The following is a 19,239-nucleotide window of genomic DNA, read 5'->3' as shown; positions in this document are numbered from 1 at the left end:
CCGGAGGACCACTCTTTACTACTGCTGCCGTCTCTGCCGCCTCATGGCGGCCATCGGAGTTCACCTGGGCTGCACATCAGCCTGTGTGGCCATCTATAAGGTCAGGGAATGGAAGGTTGGGGCTAGGGCCTAATGTCAGCCACCTCGTTCTCTGAATGCGGCCAAGTCCTTTGGTCACCTACTGGGTTGTGAACGGTGCGTCGCCAGCCTAGGATCGTCGCACAGAGAGGCGTTTCTGCAGGGGAGTTTCGAGGCAGAGGGCCTAGCGGAACCGGCCTCGTCCCCTGGAAATATGAGAGCTTGGCAAGGAGTTGTGGCCTTCATCTCGTCAATGGGGAGGCAGAAGGAACAATAATAGTGAACTCCCCTGATAACGCGTCTCGCGTTTAAATGTCAAATGATTTGTAAGGAAAAGCCAGAAGGATTAATGCTACTACATCCTATGTAGAAAAGGGAAGAAAGATGTATTTTGTGCGGGAAGAAAGAAGTAGAGTGGTATAAGACTATATAGAAAGATTGTTACTATGTTTGTTCCAATTATCTACTACGCAGAGAAGACCGAAAAAAATGAAGCAGTTCTTTATGGAATGTTGGCCTTATATAAAATCTAGAAAATCAGTACCAGCAGTTAAATCTACAAGTTGAAAATATTGATAGAGCAATTTTCCTATCCATATATATGGCAAATTAAAACTGGGCCACATTGTCTGAATATGTCTAATGAGATTACGTATTTCTCAAGAGAATTGATATAGTTGTGTATTTTTCACCAGGATGGCCGGGCTGATGTGGTTGCAAATGATGCAGGTGACAGAGTTACTCCAGCTGTTGTTGCTTACTCAGAAAATGAAGAGGTACTATTCTCCCTCATTTTTGTACTTCGAAATAAGTAAAAATTACACGCATTGTAATATATTTCTCTTTTTCAGGTTGTTGGATTGGCCGCAAAACAAAGTAGAATAAGAAATATTTCAAATACAGTAATGAAAGTAAAGCAGATCCTTGGCAGAAGGTATGAAGTAAAATAATACTTTTACGTATGGTGATTAAAATGTGTTTATCCATTCTAAATGGAATGTGAAATGATACTAGAAATACCATTGGCTTTTTTGTTTTTTTATGACTGAGTCATTTTAAAGAATACCCCAGTAGGCTGTTTCTTTTGATGATTAGTGTTGAATCTTCTCAAAGACGGGATTCTCTCAGACATTTGTTTCTTGCTGACAGGTCTGTTAGTATTGATAAATGTCAACATTTCTTTAGTTTTTACAGTTTGTGTCATTCACAGGTGGTAATTTGGACTTTTCACATTTTTGTAGTTTTCAACTGAGGTAACTTGAAAGATATTGTGGGAATTTGACAACTTCTTTGCTCTATAGTTGAATTTTGCAAAATCTTTTACATTTTGTCATAATTTAGGTAGATGCTATCAGTTTTCTTCCTTGGGTCTTTTTGTGACATTTTCTGAGAACTAACTTTTCCTGTGGCTTGGCTTAAAATTTAATCATTAGAGAAACAGATTCATTAACATCTTAAGTACGAATCAGGTTAATCATCCGTTGGAACTTTAATTAAAAAATTAAAGAGGCTTGCTTCCCCAGACTCCTGTCTCCTCAAATTATAGATTACCATAGTAATTAGGGGTTTTTATTTTCATTGGAGTAGTAATACTTGATATAGTGTTTTTAAGTTTTCAAGAGTGCTTTCACATCTATTATTTTATTTAATCCTCTCAAATTCTTGTAAGATTGATAAGGCAGGTTTTATCCTTCCCCACTTATAGATGAGAAAATCAAGGCACATAGAAGTTATGGTATTCCTAAATTAGTTCAGGATTTTCAACCCTTAGCTCAGGTTGTTTCCTTTCTACATTGTTCAGTTGAGAATTTAAGTAGAAATTTTCTTAGCTTGATCTTAGGATTTGGGGATTGTAGATTAAATTTAATATTTTTTATACGTATAGATATTTTTTATTATCTCTTATCTGTGTTTAAACTGAACTTGACATTTTTTTCCTTAGACTACCTTTGCAGTAAGCCAAAAACTATGGTGTTTTGGAGAGAATTCCAGTTTTTGTGATGATGATAAATTAGTTGGTTTCAAATTTTTTTAAATTATAAATTCTGAAAAAGTTGTAGATATATGTTGAATTTAGATTCACTATAAGCAGCCAGCAATATGTTGTTTTAATTACACTTTTTATCTTGAGGTAATTGTACATGCTGTTAGAAATAATTAAAAGAGATCCGATATATTACTGGATTTGCCACTTTCTGCCAGTGGTAACTTCTCTTAAAACTATAGTATAATATCACACCCAAATACTGACATCGATACAATCAAGATAAATCTGTCAATCATAGATCTATCCCCTAGTAGTCCTGTTTGTTTTATGCTGCTATTTGGGGGCAGACGGTTGCAGTAAAGATGTGGTTTCCTTCCATACTATGCAAAAAGCTTTATATTAACAGGAATAACTTAAGCTTACTTGTCTGACTCTGAAAGTTACCTCTCAACAAAAGAGTGCACGAGTGACAGTCAGATGGGTAATACATAGCCACGGCATGCTGCTTAGGCCGAGGTTAGTTAAAGGACGAGCGTCCTGCAGACAAACTGCCGCACCACGGTCCTGCTAGCACTTCTCCAGAGCGATCTGCCTCATCCTCCAGGTATTTTCCGCCTTGGTCTGTCTACTTACAGGACAATTGATTTTTACAGACACAGAGTTGAACCAGGTATCAGCCTCGGAAGCATTCTGGCTTTTGTGGAGGAGCCAGTCCCCTTGTTATCAAGCCAGTAAGGCCCATTTCAGCCCCTGACCCAGTGTCCTGCCTGTTTGCAGCCTTCTTACAGGTAGCACCGTTTAACTTGCTGCCGCAATTATCCCCACACCATCCCTGTAACTCTCATTCCCCTGTGGCCTTCCAGCCAGAAATTCGGTCCTTGGACCTGGCTCCTCAGCAATTAGCCCTGAGAGGGAAGAATCGGCTGGCTCCTGGAAACACTGAGGGCACCCAGAGCTTCCCCACACCTTCAGATTTGCACCTTGCCGCCCGGGAGCTTCCCACACTAGCCTTCCTTCCCCGTCCACTATGGCCAGTTCCAATAGCAGTGCGGGCATCCGGTGGTCCAGACAAGAGACACGAACTCTTCTCTCCATCCTGGGAGAGGCAGAGTATATTCAGCGCCTCCAGACTGTGCACCACAATGCAGATGTCTATCAGGCTGTGTCTAAGCGAATGCAGCAGGAAGGCTTCCGCCGCACTGAGCGTCAGTGCCGCTCCAAGTTCAAAGTTCTGAAGGCGTTGTATTTGAAGGCGTACGTTGCCCATGCCACAAGTATGGGTGATCCACCACACTGCCCATTTTATGAGACGTTGGATCAGCTGCTCCGAAATCAGATAGTGACTGACCCAGACAACTTAATGGAAGATACTGCTTGGGCCAAGCACTCTGATCAGAACCTAGTGGCCTCTGACACCCCGGGGAAAGAGGGAACCAGCATTCTGAGAGCAAAAAGGATTCAGGCAGCAGATCATCAGCCTATCTTGAAAACAGTTAAGGAATCAGACGAAGATTGTCAACTGAAAATCAGTGACCAGATGCGAGAAACCAGTGACCTTGAGGACTCCTGGGATGAATCCTCAGGTGCAGGTAATTCCCAAACATGTGAAGGATTGGGGTTCCGACATCACTTGGTTCTAAATAGCAGTATATATTTGGATGTGTTCTTTTCAGCATTGTCCCTTTTCTGGCCCCCTGCCCTCTTTTTTAAAAAACCTAATGGTAAGATAAAGGCTCCAGGTGTTTAAAAGCTATGACCCTAAATATGTAAGGTATTCAAACTCCTTAAACGTAGACGTAGTCTTTAGAACCAGACCAGTTTTGGCATTATGTATAGTCGGTACTTAGGCATTTGTGGACGTAGAGTGGGTTGGATGGCCAAGTGGAAAGGGGCTCAGGAAGGCAAGGGGGAGGTTTTGGAGGTAAGACGACACCAGGCCAAAATGTCCACATTAAGGAAATGACTTCTTCCCAGTCCCTTGTGGAAAGAGGCCTTTCCAGGAACGGCCACAGTTTCGTAATTGTCTCTCAACTCTGCTGCTGGCTCCAAGCATTCCGTAAACAGGAATGTCTTCTCTGCAACACTGTTGCTTTGTTTTTCAGGGTGCTCTCAAGGGACCCCCAGCTACAGCAGCTCCCACCACGTTTTCAGAGGTGCAGTTGCTCCCTGTCAGAACAGCCCCATGACCAGACTGGGTGTGTCCGGTGAGCCCAGCCCCTGCACCAGCAGCAGCCGAAACACTCCTGGGGTGGCCTCCACACAGCAGCCTCCGATCTCCTCCGGAGTTCCTTTTGTTTCTGGTGGGGATAGGCCTTTGGCCAGTGAGCCCCCGCCCAGGTGGGCAAGGCGAAGAAGGCGATCAGTGGCCAGGACTATTGCCGCTGAATTGGCAGAGAACAGGAGATTGGCACGAGAACTTTCAAAGCGTGAGGAAGAAAAATTGGACAGGCTTATCGCTATTGGTGAGGAGGCCAGTGCTCAGCAGGACACGGCCAACGAGCTCCGCAGGGACGCCGTGATCGCAGTCAGACGCTTGGCGACAGCAGTGGAGGAGGCAACCGGTGCTTTTCAGCTAGGGCTGGAGAAGTTGCTCCAGAGGTTAATTTCGAATACCAAAAGTTAGGGTGTATTTCCTAAACTGGGAGAAGCCCAGATCCAGCACTTGCCTTCTGACACCCTGGCTCCTTGTCCACGTCCTCAGGAAAAAAGTGGATGAGCCACTAACAGGCGGAAGATAGGAGTACACGTGCGAGTTGCTTCTCCCAAGCTCTTCACCAGTTCCGTCCTTTCGGATATGTGAGAGGTGGCCTGATAGAAAACAAATGGGGTCGAGGCCAGGGAGTGAGCTAGCCCTGGCTTCGTCACTGCCGCGAGGCAATTCAGTTCACCTCTCTGCACCAATTTCCTCACCTGTAAAGTGGGAGCGAGGTGACAACTCCTGACCTGCCTACCTCACAGGGTTGTTGTGAGGATCGTATGGCTAATAGATGTGAAAGATGTGGGTTTAAAAGTTTAAAAGCACTATACACGTGTAAGTTATTAATGTATATGACCTTGGCCAAGTCTAGGGTGAGGCGCGTTAGTCCACAGGTACAGGATTATGGTTGCATACCATGATGACCTCATTGCTTGAATCTTTACTGGTTTAACTTGACTGCTTCCTGGAGTTGAAGATCATGTTTTCGAATCCCTCTATAGCTCAAGACTACTGTGGACACAACACGTATTTGTACCTTTCTCTCATTTTCACTGCTTTGTCTATGACATATCTACTAGTAAGCACTTAAGAGTCAAACCATCTTTCCCTTCATTTTAATAGTTTTTAGTCTCTGTAAGGATATAATTCAGAACTGACAGGGAGCCACAGTCGTGTGTTACGGTTCATAGTGATAATCTTTGATACAATGAGATAGTGGCTGTTTTATAAAACACTAAATGTAAGTAAATTCTTTGCACTTCATATTATTTGGGTCCCTTTAGATGCATAAATACATATCTTTAAGTTTGGGTTGCCATTTGAACATCATGGAAAGAATCTGGATTATATCAACTTCCCAAGTACTTTTAACTAATTTCATTCTTTTAGCCTTTTTTTTTTTTCCTCTTGAGTTACAGAAGGCAAGCTCAAGAAAACTTTCCTTCTAGGGAAATTTCGAAAGTCACTTTTTCTCACATGGTGTAGACGAAAGTTCATGGCATGTGGTGGAAGAGTCAAGGGTGGTGGAAATAAAGACTGCCTGCAATAGATAACTCCTTTTAAGCACAAGCTCTCAACAAATTTCCTTTCCCCCGCAAAGCACCCATCCTTCCTTTGGGCTGTAGAAAGGTGTTGAGCCAAACTTCCAATTTACTTTAAAGGGAAGTCAATACTGGCCATCGTTGAACTAACTTAAAGCTTTTAGTGGTTTACTTAGTACTTTCAGAAAATACAAATAGACTTGGAATTTTAAAAGTTTCTTCAATATAGAGGCCGGAAAAAAAATGAGCATATTTGGGAGAGGTTTTATATTTTGCAGGCTTGGGTGCTGGAAATAGAAATAGGTGGAGAAATGGTCAAAACAACGGTGGGCACATAACTGGAACCATGAATAGGTGGCAAGCAAGCGAGCTGCCCTGACGAGTGGGCGACTGATGCAGGAGGCAGCGGGTGTGGCAGCGAGCCCTGGACTCGAGTTGCAGACCCTGGGTTCTCGTCCTGCACGGTTAATTACACTGGCAAATCACTCACCCTTTTTGTGCCTCCATTTTTTTCCTCTCTAAAATTCTAAATAGTGAGTAGCATAGCAAAAAAAGGCAAAATGAAATTCGAATTGTAATATTTTCAGTCATAGCAAATTAACGTATGTTTGAAATACTGGTAGCAATTGTATTTTAAGGAAGCATTCTGTGGAATGAGTGTTTATTAATATACTCGTGAACTTCCATAAACATCACGCCAGACAAAGATTTCTTACTTTTAAAGGATATATTAAGCATTGAAATAGATACGCATATCTCAGTTTTCTCAATTTTAGGCCATTATATTGAGGGATATGTGTCAGTTATAACTAGATAACACTAATGTAGGTAGGCAGACTTTTGAAAAACAGGGAAGTACTTGAAGGAGAATTAGGCCTGTACTCTGTTAATCTGTTAATGGTAGCAAAATACATAGGCCGAGGTTTATTTGAGGTAAGGGAAGTGCTAAAGACCAGAAGTGGAGTTAAACTTTGGAGGCAGTATTGTGAAAATCTAATAACGGGTGAAGCAACCTTAATGTGGGAGTAAGACTAGAGGGAAAGGTCGTAAAGAAGTAAACAGAAAAACAGGCATAATATTAATATTGTGAAGAGGAAGGAAGCTGTAATAGGAGGAGGTTGTTTGAAAGAAAACAAGCCCAGAAATCCTGCCCAAGCCCTAAATCCAGCCATTACTACCTGTCCATCCCTAGGTGGCTCATTTCACCAGTCTGTGACTCAGGATCCTCACCTATAATGAGGGAAGCTAATTATCCTGCCTGCCTCACGGGAATGTTGTGAGGGTCAAAGGAACAGATGACTGTAAAAACACTTTCAGACATGGAAGGCACTATACTGTGACAGTGGGGAAGAAGACCCTGCGGCACATTCGAGCGGGTGTGCACCAGGTCCAGGGACCTGCTGAGTGGCTGGGAGACAGTTGGCGGAAGGAGGAAGGGAAATCGGCGTTGCTGGTAAAGGCTGTGCTACAGCAGTAGGGTCAACGCTCTGGCTCCCGAAGACCGTGATGTGATTGAGGGGCTGCATGTGCGACCTCCCACCACCCTTTGTTTTCTGTGACACAATTTAATCTTGGTGTGGACAAATAAAGTTGTTCCTTGTACGTAGTTGTGGGTCAGTCCGCTACTTTCTGGCACTATCTGTCATCGTTTGTCGTCACTTCAGTTCTGCTAGCTAATCTTGCCTGTATATGGCCCCAAGAGCTATGTGTGCTTTCTGTCACATAAGAGAGGCCCTCTTTGCATAGTGACTGAAAATTAAATTTTCATTTCTAAGAGTTCTGTAATTTCCATAAAAGATATTTTCCCAGCAAATTATCTTGTCCGAGTGGTAGAAAACCTACACGTAATAGGATAAATTATAGTGGTTGACTTCAGTCCTATTCTAAAGAAAGAAGTGGTGTCATGCACAAATTATAACATTGGTGCCAAAAAAAATTACTCTGGGCACACTTCATCTTTTAGTATATTTGTCCAGGATATAGTCTAGTGGATTTAGAAAAAAGGGAAGAAGGGAGAGTTCAGTGGAAAGAATACTAAATTTCATATTAAAGAACTGGATTCCAGCCAGTTCTGCCGTTAATTAGCCATGCAATATTGGGCAAGCTACTTATCTATTTCCTCTCTATCCATTTTTATGTGATAGAGAAGGAGGTATGAGAAATCTGCAAGAATTCCAGACAGTTCTAAGCTGAATTAGCCCTTTTTCAACCCCTTTTGTCTTCCTTTTATTTACACAGATTAGGGTCTTTGAATGTTGAGTAACCCTTCAGCAAATAGTCACTTAATTTTCACCTTTTATTAAACATTTAAGACTGGTCTCTGAACAGAGTAGCCACAGCCCCTTGGAAGAAGCGTTTAGTGGAAGACTCTACTTCATCTTAATTTCTAGATGAAATAAAACCAAGGCCCAGAGACTCCTGTCCCTGCCCAAGGTACAGAGGTACTTCAGTCATGCACCATCTTACTGCCAGGCGGTTACGTGAAGTGTGAACAACTGTAGCCTAATGGAGACCTGGGATCAAGTACCGACTGCCCCTTAGTAGTTTATAAGTCATCGACCCTCTACGAACCTCTTACATTTACAATACCTGCCAAACTAGCCCCACTTAGGTGTTGTGAAGATGACGAGGTAATGTGTTAAAACATTTTGTAGTCTGAATTCATTGGTATTGCTGTTTTGAGCAGCACAGCACCCATTGCCTTAGTTTTCCTTATTGCCGTGCACATTTCTTTAGTACGTACTTTGAATAGGACATTCTGGAGCCATCTACCTTTAGTACTGGGCACTTTCCATATAGGACATTCGTACTTCTGCTCACTCTTGATTTTGGGTGTTGATTTGCGTTCAGAAACCAAGCAACAGAGATGGTGTTAACATGCTGGTTTGTCCTTAGTTGGCAATCTTACCTCCTTTTGTCCTTTTTATCTCAGGGTTGGGTCTTCAGGATTATAGATATGAGGGTATATAGGACATAAAATCATGAATATTATGAAAAATCACCCCCAAATGTATAGCATCTGTTAATAGCAAGATCAGAACAAGAGGTATTTACTTCCAAATGCAAAGATTATCACTTTAATAGAATTACTTTAACCATTGTAAATACTCCATTCATTTAATCCTATCTATAATATTCGAATTTTTTTCTAATATTAAGCAACTTAATATTTTTGTTTGTATTTTCAGTGGTATTGAAAAATACAGTGTTCTTTAAACCTTATATATCCACAATGCTGATTTTAATACTTAATTGTCTTTGTCTTTATGGGCAGCTCTGATGATCCACGGGCTCAGAAATACATCACAGAAAGTAAATGTCTAGTGAGTATGGTTCTGTTATTCCCTGTTACACAAAGTAATTATTAAAGTACTGACAGTAGTATTGGTTTTAAACTTTGTATTTTTACTAAAATTATTCCTTATTTAACACCCTTATAATTTTCTTTATAGGTCACTGAAAAAAATGGGAAATTACGATATGAAATAGATACTGGAGAAGAAACAAAATTTGTTAACCCAGAAGATGTTGCCAGACTGATATTTAGTAAAATGAAAGGTATTAAGCCAGAGAAAATCTTTTAAGAGTTGACCTTCAAAAAAAGTTAGATGTATTTTTTGACCTAGGGAGAAGCAGGTGATTAAGCAGATTAGCAGTAAGGGACCTAAATTCTAGATCTGACAGGGCCATGAAAATTGGACATGTGACCATTGCTAAACGACTTACCTTCCCTGACTCTGGTTTCCCGAGAAGTAATGTCAATGGATTGGGCTGGATTAGCATTTTCAAAACTTCTTAGGAAGTGGCGAAATAAGCACAGCGAAGACTGAATATTATATCTCCCGCTTTAAGATTGACAGTGCACTCGCAATGATATTTAGGCAGATTAAGATTTTATCGCCACTTCGGGTGAAGACTGGAGCTGAGTGGCATTCTTTGGAGCAATTTAGGAAGTTCTGGAGTAGATCATTTATAAGGCTCACATCAGCTCTGGAGTTACGTTATGAACTTGTAGGATGGAAGGCTGCCCTTTAATTAATGTGTTGATCTAACCTTATGCTGTTTGTTTCATGTTGACTCATTAGAAGCTTGTCCTCAGTGAGACCAGTGTAGTTTGCAATATGGCTGAAACTTAAGCCTAAAAGTCAGGTGCTTAAGTGCCTCGTTCCACGTCCACAAATAATCTCAAAACCACAAAACGTAGTGCACAATTTAAGAGAGCAAGGGAAGAAAATCAGTGGGGTGGGGCAGTCAGGCGAATTGGAAAATCTTTATACTGAGGTGATCTTTGCTACAAATTAATAAACCTCAGAAAGTATCACAACAGTTTTTTTATGTCATCAGAATTTATTTTTATTTTTTTAAATATGTAGAAACGGCACATTCTGTCTTGGGCTCAGATGCAAATGATGCAGTTATTACTGTTCCATTCGACTTTGGAGAAAAACAAAAAAATGCTCTTGGGTAAGTATAATATGGGGTTTATCTTATTTGCTTACTTAAAAGAAATACAAATTTCACAATATCACATATAGTAAAAAGTAAAATTGCATTTGAAAATACTTTAGGCAATAAAATTATATTTGTAAATGCTTATATGTGTGTGTATATACACGTGTAAATAGGATGGTGAAAAGTATGTTAATGATCATAAATACTTTTATGAAATACTAAGAGAAGATAAAATTAGATATACTTTCTTAGCTCTTTTGATTGGAAACGTTTTTTAGTTACCAGGATAAGTCGATGTTTATCAATCACTTTGGCTTAGTTTCATGGTATTAGGGTTTATATGGGAATTATATAAAATATGCAGTTTTGGAATATATTTGCAACTATTTCTTCACCTTAGATCTTAGCATCTTAACAAAAAGTTGCATTCAGTTTTAACAGGTCGTTATGCAAATGTAATTGGTGAGCATGCATGCATTTGCCTCTCAGATAAGAGTTCCTGTGGGGCTTTGGTGAGCATCTAAGTTGCAGGGGTAGAGAATTGTTTTATTTACTTGAATTTGTGGGACATTAAAAACTGTGACCATAAAAGAAATTAGAAAATTTCAAAATGTATTATAAATTTATCTTAATCTCTTTCTAAAAAGTGTATAAGCATGGGCATTTTTGAGAGCTTTCCTTTCCTTGTTCAGTATGAGCACATGGTATTTTCTTTGTTAAGAAAATAGACTGAACACATTTCTTGTGTTGTCTTGCTTCTAAATTCTAAAGATCATTACCATTCATATCTAGCATTTCCAAAAATGTAGACTTGAACATGTTGTGATATTAAATTCATTGAAAGCAAATTGTCCACAGGGAAGCAGCCAGAGCTGCTGGGTTTAATGTTTTGCGATTGATTCACGAGCCATCTGCAGCTCTCCTGGCTTATGGAATTGGACAAGACTCCCCAACTGGAAAAAGGTAAAAACCATATTTGCAGCATTCAGTTTTCAGTGCAAAAAACGCTTAGATTATAACAGTTATATCAATAAAGATTATTATATAATTTGGTGGTTCCAAGCCTTTGTGGATGAAAAGATATGTAAACTAGAGTTTTTCTAATAGACGAAAAAGATGTCCTAGGAAAGCAGAGAAGGGACATGACAGGAGACAAGATGGGGCTTTCTTGCCCTCCTCTTGTCAGCCACATCTGGTACCTTTATTTGAGGAAGATTTGAAATTCGTAAGCCCAGCCAAGTTCCAGCTCAAGCTAGATTACTTAATTTTACCACCAATTCCAATTATTAAACATGTTTAGACACCTTGAGTAGTTTTATATACATTCATCTTGGCAGGAGACGGGGAGAAATCCAGCATGGGTATTTAAGATTTCTTTTAATAACGAAATAATAAAACATACTCCTAATTTAGTTGTCAAAACTTGTCTTAATAGACCTGGCACATTATGAAACTTCAGTTTATTCAAATGTGTTAATTTTCCCTAATTGTTTCACCTCATTCATATCTCACAGAGCAAAGAAACTAAAATGCACAAATCACTAGGAAATTATTTTTAGGTAACTAGATAAATACAGGATATCTGAAATTAGGGATTTCGATGCACAGAAAATTAGCTCCTAGTTTGCACGTTTCATTTTTATAGAACATGTTATTGCAGTAGTAACTTTAATAATATTAACACGAAATTTCTGTATTGAATTTTTTAAAAATTCACTACAATCATGAATCTCTTCTTTATTTGAAAAGTTGGTGTTTTGAACTCCAGTCACTCAGAAGAATACAATTTTACCAGCACAACTAAATGAAAAATAATTTTGACTTAAAACCAGAAGATCTGGTCTCTAGGCTTGATTCATCACTAAGTGGTGACCGTGGACACCTTAGTTACTCATGTGAGATTTTTAGTTTCCTCATTTGCGATTTAAAGGGATTAAACTAAATGACTTCTTAGTTTAAGAAGTCCAACCCAGCTTTAAAATGCTGTGATTCTCGCATAACTTGCTCGTGTTATTTTTTTAAGCAATATTTTGGTGTTCAAACTTGGAGGAACATCCTTGTCTGTCAGTGTCATGGAAGTTAACAGTGGAATATATCGTGTTCTTTCAACAAACACTGATGATAACATCGGGGGCACACATTTCACAGAAACCTTAGCACAGTATCTAGCTTCTGAGTTTCAGAGGTGAGTATTAATGGAGTTGATATATTTCGAATGAAATTTCGAGGGTTTTTTTTTTCTAATTTATTTGAAATTGCCTTGCTTCAAAGGAGGTTGTATTTTTCCCATGTGCTGGATATTTTCATATCTAGAGTTAATAATGTCTAGCCAGGCAGATGTGGGGAGGCAGAGGTCAAGCTGCTCAGTGTGGTGTGCTGGGATTTTTCACCTCGTTTAAGGGGCCACCAGACACTGAAGGGCACGAACTTGGATCTCAAATGCAGTTTCTTAATTCTTCACGTGCTGCTCTTCTGTCCGGATGAAAGAGGGCGCAGGTACTGAGGCCTCGCTCCCTTCCAAACAGTTTTTAAAAGTTTAGATCTGATGAAGATTACATTATAGTCACACAGCAGGAAAATAACGTCTTATGGAGTATTTCATTACTAATCTATCGCAAGGATATTTTACTTTTGTTACTGGATGCAATTATTCCTTTCAAAATTCTAATCTTGTTTGTCACATAAAGAGCCAAATATGCAAAGGTTATATTTTGGACATTACTGCTCTAAACTGACTGGGTAAAAAATAGTCTTGAAAAAAATGGTAATTTCTCACTTATTTAGTGAACACCCATACTGCTTTTTGTTAATAAAGGTGTTCCAACTCAAGATTGTTACTTTTATTACCAATTCCAATTATGAAGCAAGGCCATTGGTTGCTACTTAGCAAGCAGTTTTTAACAATTAAATCATCTTGGAGGTAGAGGAACTATAATTTTACATATTTTATGTGTGTCAGATTTCTTTGAAGAAACACTTTAATTCTTTAATGCTGGACATATAATTTTATACCATTAAACATCAATTATGCTGCGATTGTAAAGGGTGAAGTATGAGACTTGACCCAGTTATATTAATTTCCTTCAACTCCCATTTGTCTCATCTGCAAAAAAGGTGACAGCTACTCCGCTTTCTTCAAAGTACACTCTGTTATTATGGTTTTGGAATTCAGCAATTCAAAGTATTAAGTATATTGGTTATTTTTTTTTCTTTTTTCTTTTTTTTTTTTTTGAGGAGGCTCTTTTAATTGCAGTGGATTTTCTTTGGAAATTTCGGAGAGTTGGGAGCAAGATACTAAAATCTGGTAATAATATTGATTCATGAGCTGCTTATTCTAAGAGGGGTTATCCAGGTTTTAGTGACAATAAATTACATATGAATTAGTAATTTTTAAACTTCAAAGGCTTTGTTTTTAATTTAGGTCCTTCAAGCATGACGTCAGAGGAAATGCCCGAGCTATGATGAAATTGATGAACAGTGCTGACATTGCAAAACATTCTTTGTCAACTTTGGGAAGTGCCAATTGTTTCCTTGACTCATTATATGAAGGTCAAGATTTTGACTGCAATGTGTCCAGGTAAAACTGAAATTCAAAAACCTGTTTTAAAAAATTCTAAGTACATTCATATTTCGGTGTAATTCTCTCACTTTGGGCTTTTTGTTTGTTCACTTGGAATTTATTTGCCAGCTTTAAAGGGAGAGCTTCCCTGTCTTTTTTTCGGGGGTCCAGGTTTTGTCAGACTAAATAACCGTTCCCAAAGTAATTATGTCAGTGGTGATTGCCTGCTCCGTTATTTGCAGCTACAGATAGCAGTATGTGAAAAAGATATCCTAGATCTTTTTAAGAAAGGTGAGAGGAGACTTAAGTTTGAGATTTTCAGATTTCTCCTTTTAAATGGCAGTCCCACCTATATGGTCCCTAGTTCTTCGTTGCTTGAATTTGATGTGGGGCTTGCACATATTTCAGTGGTTGTTTACTGTAAGTTAATAGTTAGTTAATACTGCATGGCAGGCTGTATTCTAAGTATTAATATGTAAAGATAACAATCCATTGAGGTAAGTATTATTTTCCTTATTTTACACTAGAGGAAGCTGAAACACAGAGGTTTCATTACTTGCTAGGAAGTGTTGGACCTGGGATTCAAACCGAGCCAGTCTGACTCTACCAAATTATCCCACTCTACCAAAGATCGATATGTCCCTTGGTTTTGTTTGCTGTCATACATTGTCAACATTTTAGATTTTAATCGCTTTTATGATTTTAGTAAACACAGGTATAATGGGCTTCAAATTGTGTTTAATGCCCATATCTTTTACATAATTCAGCACATTGGCTACGAATGGTCGCACTTTTCCCCAGAAAGCCCAGAGCGTGGTCAGACTGTTAAAACCTCCCAACAGCCTAACGGGTGACTAGGTCACATAGTGAAAATTTCCAGAATTATAACATTATATTATTTTTAGGATTGTACTATATTTGGTTAAATTCTCTCTTCATCTGGTCTTTGCAGTTTAGCTTCCTCACCCTCCCTGGGCTTTCCTGAAGACTCTAGATCTGCATGCCCAAAGGAGAGCCATTAGCCACCTATATCTATTTAAATTTAAATAGATTAGAAACAAATAACAGAAAAATTCCATTCCTCAGTAGTACTAGCAACAGCTCCAAAGCTCCGTAGTCTCAAGGGGCTGGTGGTTCACGGAAGATTCTATTGGTACTGCTCTAGATCTTTTAGGAGAGATTTCAAGTTACAACCCGAAAGATAGAAAGGTGTTAAATTAAATTGAAATCTCTTTTGTGGGCAGAATGTCTTTATATTTTCTCCATTTCCAGATTCCTAACTTAGTGCTGAGTTTGTCTAAGTACTCAATGTATGTTGGTTTATTTATACCAGTTTTTGAGAATGAGATAGAATTTGTAATTTTTTATTAAGAAAATTTTGCCTTTATCACAAAGATATCAGTCATAAAGTATGTTTCAGTATCTGGAGATACCACAAAAAATTTTAAAAATCAGTCATCTGCATTTGAGAAGTACAGCATGAAATTGGGGAGTACATTTTTCATGAACACAGATCGTTCTTAAAAGTATATGTAGCATTCAAGTTTCTCAGGTTGTGCAAAGGAGCTAACCTTATGTACAGTATAGTCTCAGATTATTAAGAACAATTTTTAAAACTTTTAACATAAAATTATCAAAAACTTCCAAATGATGGTTTGATTTGGATCAATAGGTTTTTGTTGGGAATGTCATACATTGAGTCTTCATTTGTAGGATTTTGGAAGCTTGTAAGTAGGCCAGAGGTAAGAATCTGCAACTTGAATTTGACCTTAAATGTCTTCATACATTTGTAGATGGATAACTTAGATGTTTTTCCCCCCATGGTATTGCAGTGCTGGGTGTTAAATATCCTCTTCTGATTGTAAACCTATTCTTAAGAGAACCAGCATATTAGGTTTTGGCTTTACTGTTATAAGAAAAAGTTGTTAATTGTACTATGCCTTTCTCTTCTCTGTGTGTATGTGTACAGAGCAAGATTTGAACTTCTCTGTTCTCCACTTTTTAACAAATGTATAGAAGCAATCAGAGCACTCTTAAAACACAGTGGATTTACAGCAGATGATATTAACAAGGTAATACTTTTATCTTTTTCTAATTTATTTTATGAATATTTTCAGAATTGGAATTTAGGAAATGGTTCCTAGTACTGGAAGAATATTTTATGAATTTAAATATTTTCTGAGCTTGTTTAAATGAGTAAAGAAAACATTAAAATTTGATTAATGGCTCTAGTTATAGATATAGATAGATAGATATAGATAGGTATAGATTTATAGATAGATAAAGATTTATAGATAGATAAATCTATCTATAAATATAGGTAAATATATAGATAGATAAATCTATATCTATCTATCTATATCTATCTATCTATCTATCTATCTATCTATCTATCTATATCAATTTCCTAGCAGAAAAAGAATAATTCCTTGTCAGTATATTATCTATATGTAAGTAAAGACTGACTGGCATTTGAGTGTTTACTATGTATCAAGCACTGGTCTAAGAGTTTTACATGGATGAACTCATTGAATACTCACCAGTAACTCTGAGGTAGATGCTGTTATCCCCATTTTCTAAGTGAAGCCACCAAGGTACAAAGAGGTGAGTGACTTCCTGGTGACCGTGTGGTCAGTGGTAGAGGCAGGATTTAACTCTGCTTCCTGAGTCTGTCCTTAACCACCCTGCTCCTCTCTGCTGACATAAGAAAATATTTTCAGACTCTCAAAAACATTCCAATTTTTAATGTTTTCCTTATTTCCCCAAGATTATTTCTATTCATTCAAAATGTATGTAATTTTAAAAGAATGTTCATTATTAAAATAATAATAAGTATTCAGATAAGAACATTTAGGAAATACCAAAAGGCAACCAGAGTTATATTTTGGAATATTTCTAACTAATATAATTTGCATGTACAATTTCGAATTTTATTTTCTTCATATAATATAACTGATTTCTTTCCTCATATTTCTGCATAGTTTTAATTAACTCAACTTTAAATAGATTTGTAATATCCTAAAAAAGGAAAGTCACCGTAGACAATTTCGTCATTTTACTGTGGACAGTAGGTTGGGCCTCCCCCTCCCTCAGAACAGTCATGCCCACCTTCAGACCTCAGCTTTTATCATAGTGATTATTCCTAGGATAAATTCCCATAGCAGAATTTTTGGGTCAAAGAGTTTAAAGAGCTTCAGACTATTTTTACCTTCAGATTCTTTCCAAAAATGTTGAATTACCTAACACTCTTATGAGCAATTCCTAAGAATATACATGTTACCTTGCTTACTGAGATTTATCATTTAAAAGTAAATTTTCCAATAAATAGTTGAAAAAAAGATAGGTTTTTACTTGATAGTTTATGGATTATTAAAAGATTATTTTTAAATGTTTATTTAATCTTGTGTTTCTTTGTGTGTAAATATTTATTTCATATTCTTTGCCTTTTTAATCATTTAAATCCGTATTTTTAAATTTTATTTGTGCAGATGTTCTATATAGCCATAACATTAACTATCACTGCAACCTTCTTTTGAGGCATGTAGTATACTGTTTAATTTTGGTCCTTTCAGAGGACCAAAATTGACATACAGAAGTTTCATTTATTTATCTAATTATTGGTCTGTTACTCTGATTTTTTCTGCTGTTTCTAAGTTTGTAAATTTCATCTTTGTTCAGTGTATGACAAATATTTAATAACTATTTTAATTTGTCTATAGTTTGAAAGTTTTTATATTTTAACTATTTTGGTGTATGCTGTATGATGGAAGCCATTTTGGGGGGTTTTGCATTTTCTTTGCAATTCAATAAGTATTTTTTTGAACATTTAATAATACTTTACCTAAGGTGTTGGACTGGGCGCTTGGGGTTAGGGGGTAGATTATGAAGAATAAGACACGAATATATAATTGTCACAAGGCGGTGGTGGGAATTGAATGGTCTTGGGGACAGACCCACCTAAATCAGAAGGCTCACAGTGCTAATAGTTTCTTTAGCATGTTGACAGTAACAAACAACCCCTAAATCTCAGTAGTTTTCTATATTTTTCTCACATTTCCTGTGGGCTGTGGGTCTATTGCTGCGGTGCTTCTCATTCTGTCACCTAGACTAATGGAGCAGCTGTCTGGGACATGCGGTTCCCATGGCGGAGGGAAAGGAGAAGAGAGCCTGCAGAACCTGCCTGACTTTTAAAGCTTCTGCATAGATATGATGTACTTCAGTGTTTTCAAGTTCAGTTGGCCAAAGCCAGACGCAAGGCCGGGCCTTACAGTGGGGCGGGGAAATCTCCACCTGCTGAGAGGCAGTGGGCGGGGTGTCTAACCCGCTTACAGGGCAGGGGCAGGGGCAAGGGCAGGGGCAGGGGCAGGCATAATTGGACTGTATATGCATCACAGTATTTAATCCTCACGATAGCACCAGGAGGTACACACTGTTACCTCCCTTTCCAGACGAGGAAGCTAAGGTTTCTGAAGAGGTTAAGTCCTTGGCTTCAAGTCGGGATGCTGGCGAGTAAGTGATGGAAATAGGGTTGGAGCACCGCAGTGTGCCCCCATAACCCTGCTCTTGCTTTATTCTTATTCCCAGCCTTTGATTTTCCAGAGGAATTCGCAGGTCTCTTCCTTGAGAAAGACATGTCCGGTTTCTGGCCTGACAACAGGGAGCCCGAGGGTACCTACTGTTTCATGTGCAGACTTTCTCTGTTCTCCTTGTTTTCAGCATCAGGCCCCACTTCTGCCCCATGGTGTGCCTTCCTACCCAAGTACAGCTTCATCTGCTTTACAGATAATTACCTCTCTCCGGCTTCCAAAATTTGCTGAAATCTTATACTCAAAATCTCTCTTCCATTTACTTTGCTCTTGTACATTTATATCTTCTTAAGTCCCTTTACTGTCTGTTGAGTGGGCTCATGGAAGGGCACATAGATAAATTGATGTGATTAATCCCTTCATTTTAACCAGGCTCCCAGATGCTACAACTATATTTTAATAGCTGCATAGTTTTTCATTGCATTGATGTACCGTAATTCATAAAACCAATTCTTGATATTGAATGTATAGGTTATTTTAGTTTTATAAACAGCAGTCTAGTGGCTTTGTGAACATCTTTAATTTCCTAAATTAATTTTGGGAGTAAAATCCCAAATTTTAAGACTTTTAATATTTATCACCAATTTGTTCACCAAAAAAGAAACCAGAAAACTATTTAAGTAGGTGTAGCCCTTCATTACTAACATTGCAATTTTTAAAATTTTCTTTCTTTAGAATTACTCTTTTCATCTTCTTACATAAAATCTCTAGGAATGAGCAAATCAAATCCTTTACAGGGATAGAGGTATTGGTAATATTTACATGGAATATGATGTCATTCCGAAGATGTTTTATCTGTCACATCTGATGCACTGAAGCTGGGATTATTCCTACAGATA

The 19,239-nt window shown here is 38.2% G+C and overlaps 1 protein-coding gene across 1 annotated transcript in view; it reads left to right on the top strand.

Annotated features, from left to right (window-relative positions):
- Nucleotides 1-6: 6 nt before the first annotated feature.
- The window catches only part of HSPA14 (heat shock protein family A (Hsp70) member 14), a 27,974-nt gene continuing 8,741 nt past the window's right edge, over nt 7-19,239 (top strand). Inside the window, exons 1-10 of the mRNA XM_011359598.2 lie at nt 7-100; nt 774-854; nt 930-1,012; nt 9,078-9,126; nt 9,256-9,361; nt 10,177-10,267; nt 11,114-11,218; nt 12,279-12,440; nt 13,677-13,832; nt 15,784-15,886. Coding sequence (XP_011357900.1) covers nt 44-100; nt 774-854; nt 930-1,012; nt 9,078-9,126; nt 9,256-9,361; nt 10,177-10,267; nt 11,114-11,218; nt 12,279-12,440; nt 13,677-13,832; nt 15,784-15,886 — 993 coding nt within the window. The 5' untranslated portion in view covers nt 7-43. The remainder of the gene's footprint in view (nt 101-773; nt 855-929; nt 1,013-9,077; nt 9,127-9,255; nt 9,362-10,176; nt 10,268-11,113; nt 11,219-12,278; nt 12,441-13,676; nt 13,833-15,783; nt 15,887-19,239) is intronic.

Source organism: Pteropus vampyrus, unplaced genomic scaffold (genome assembly GCF_000151845.1).
Source record: "Pteropus vampyrus isolate Shadow unplaced genomic scaffold, Pvam_2.0 Scaffold49, whole genome shotgun sequence".
Classification (NCBI taxonomy): domain Eukaryota; kingdom Metazoa; phylum Chordata; class Mammalia; order Chiroptera; family Pteropodidae; genus Pteropus; species Pteropus vampyrus.
The sequence above is the reverse complement of the archived record's forward strand: the minus strand, read 5'-3'. Positions and strand labels throughout refer to the sequence as shown.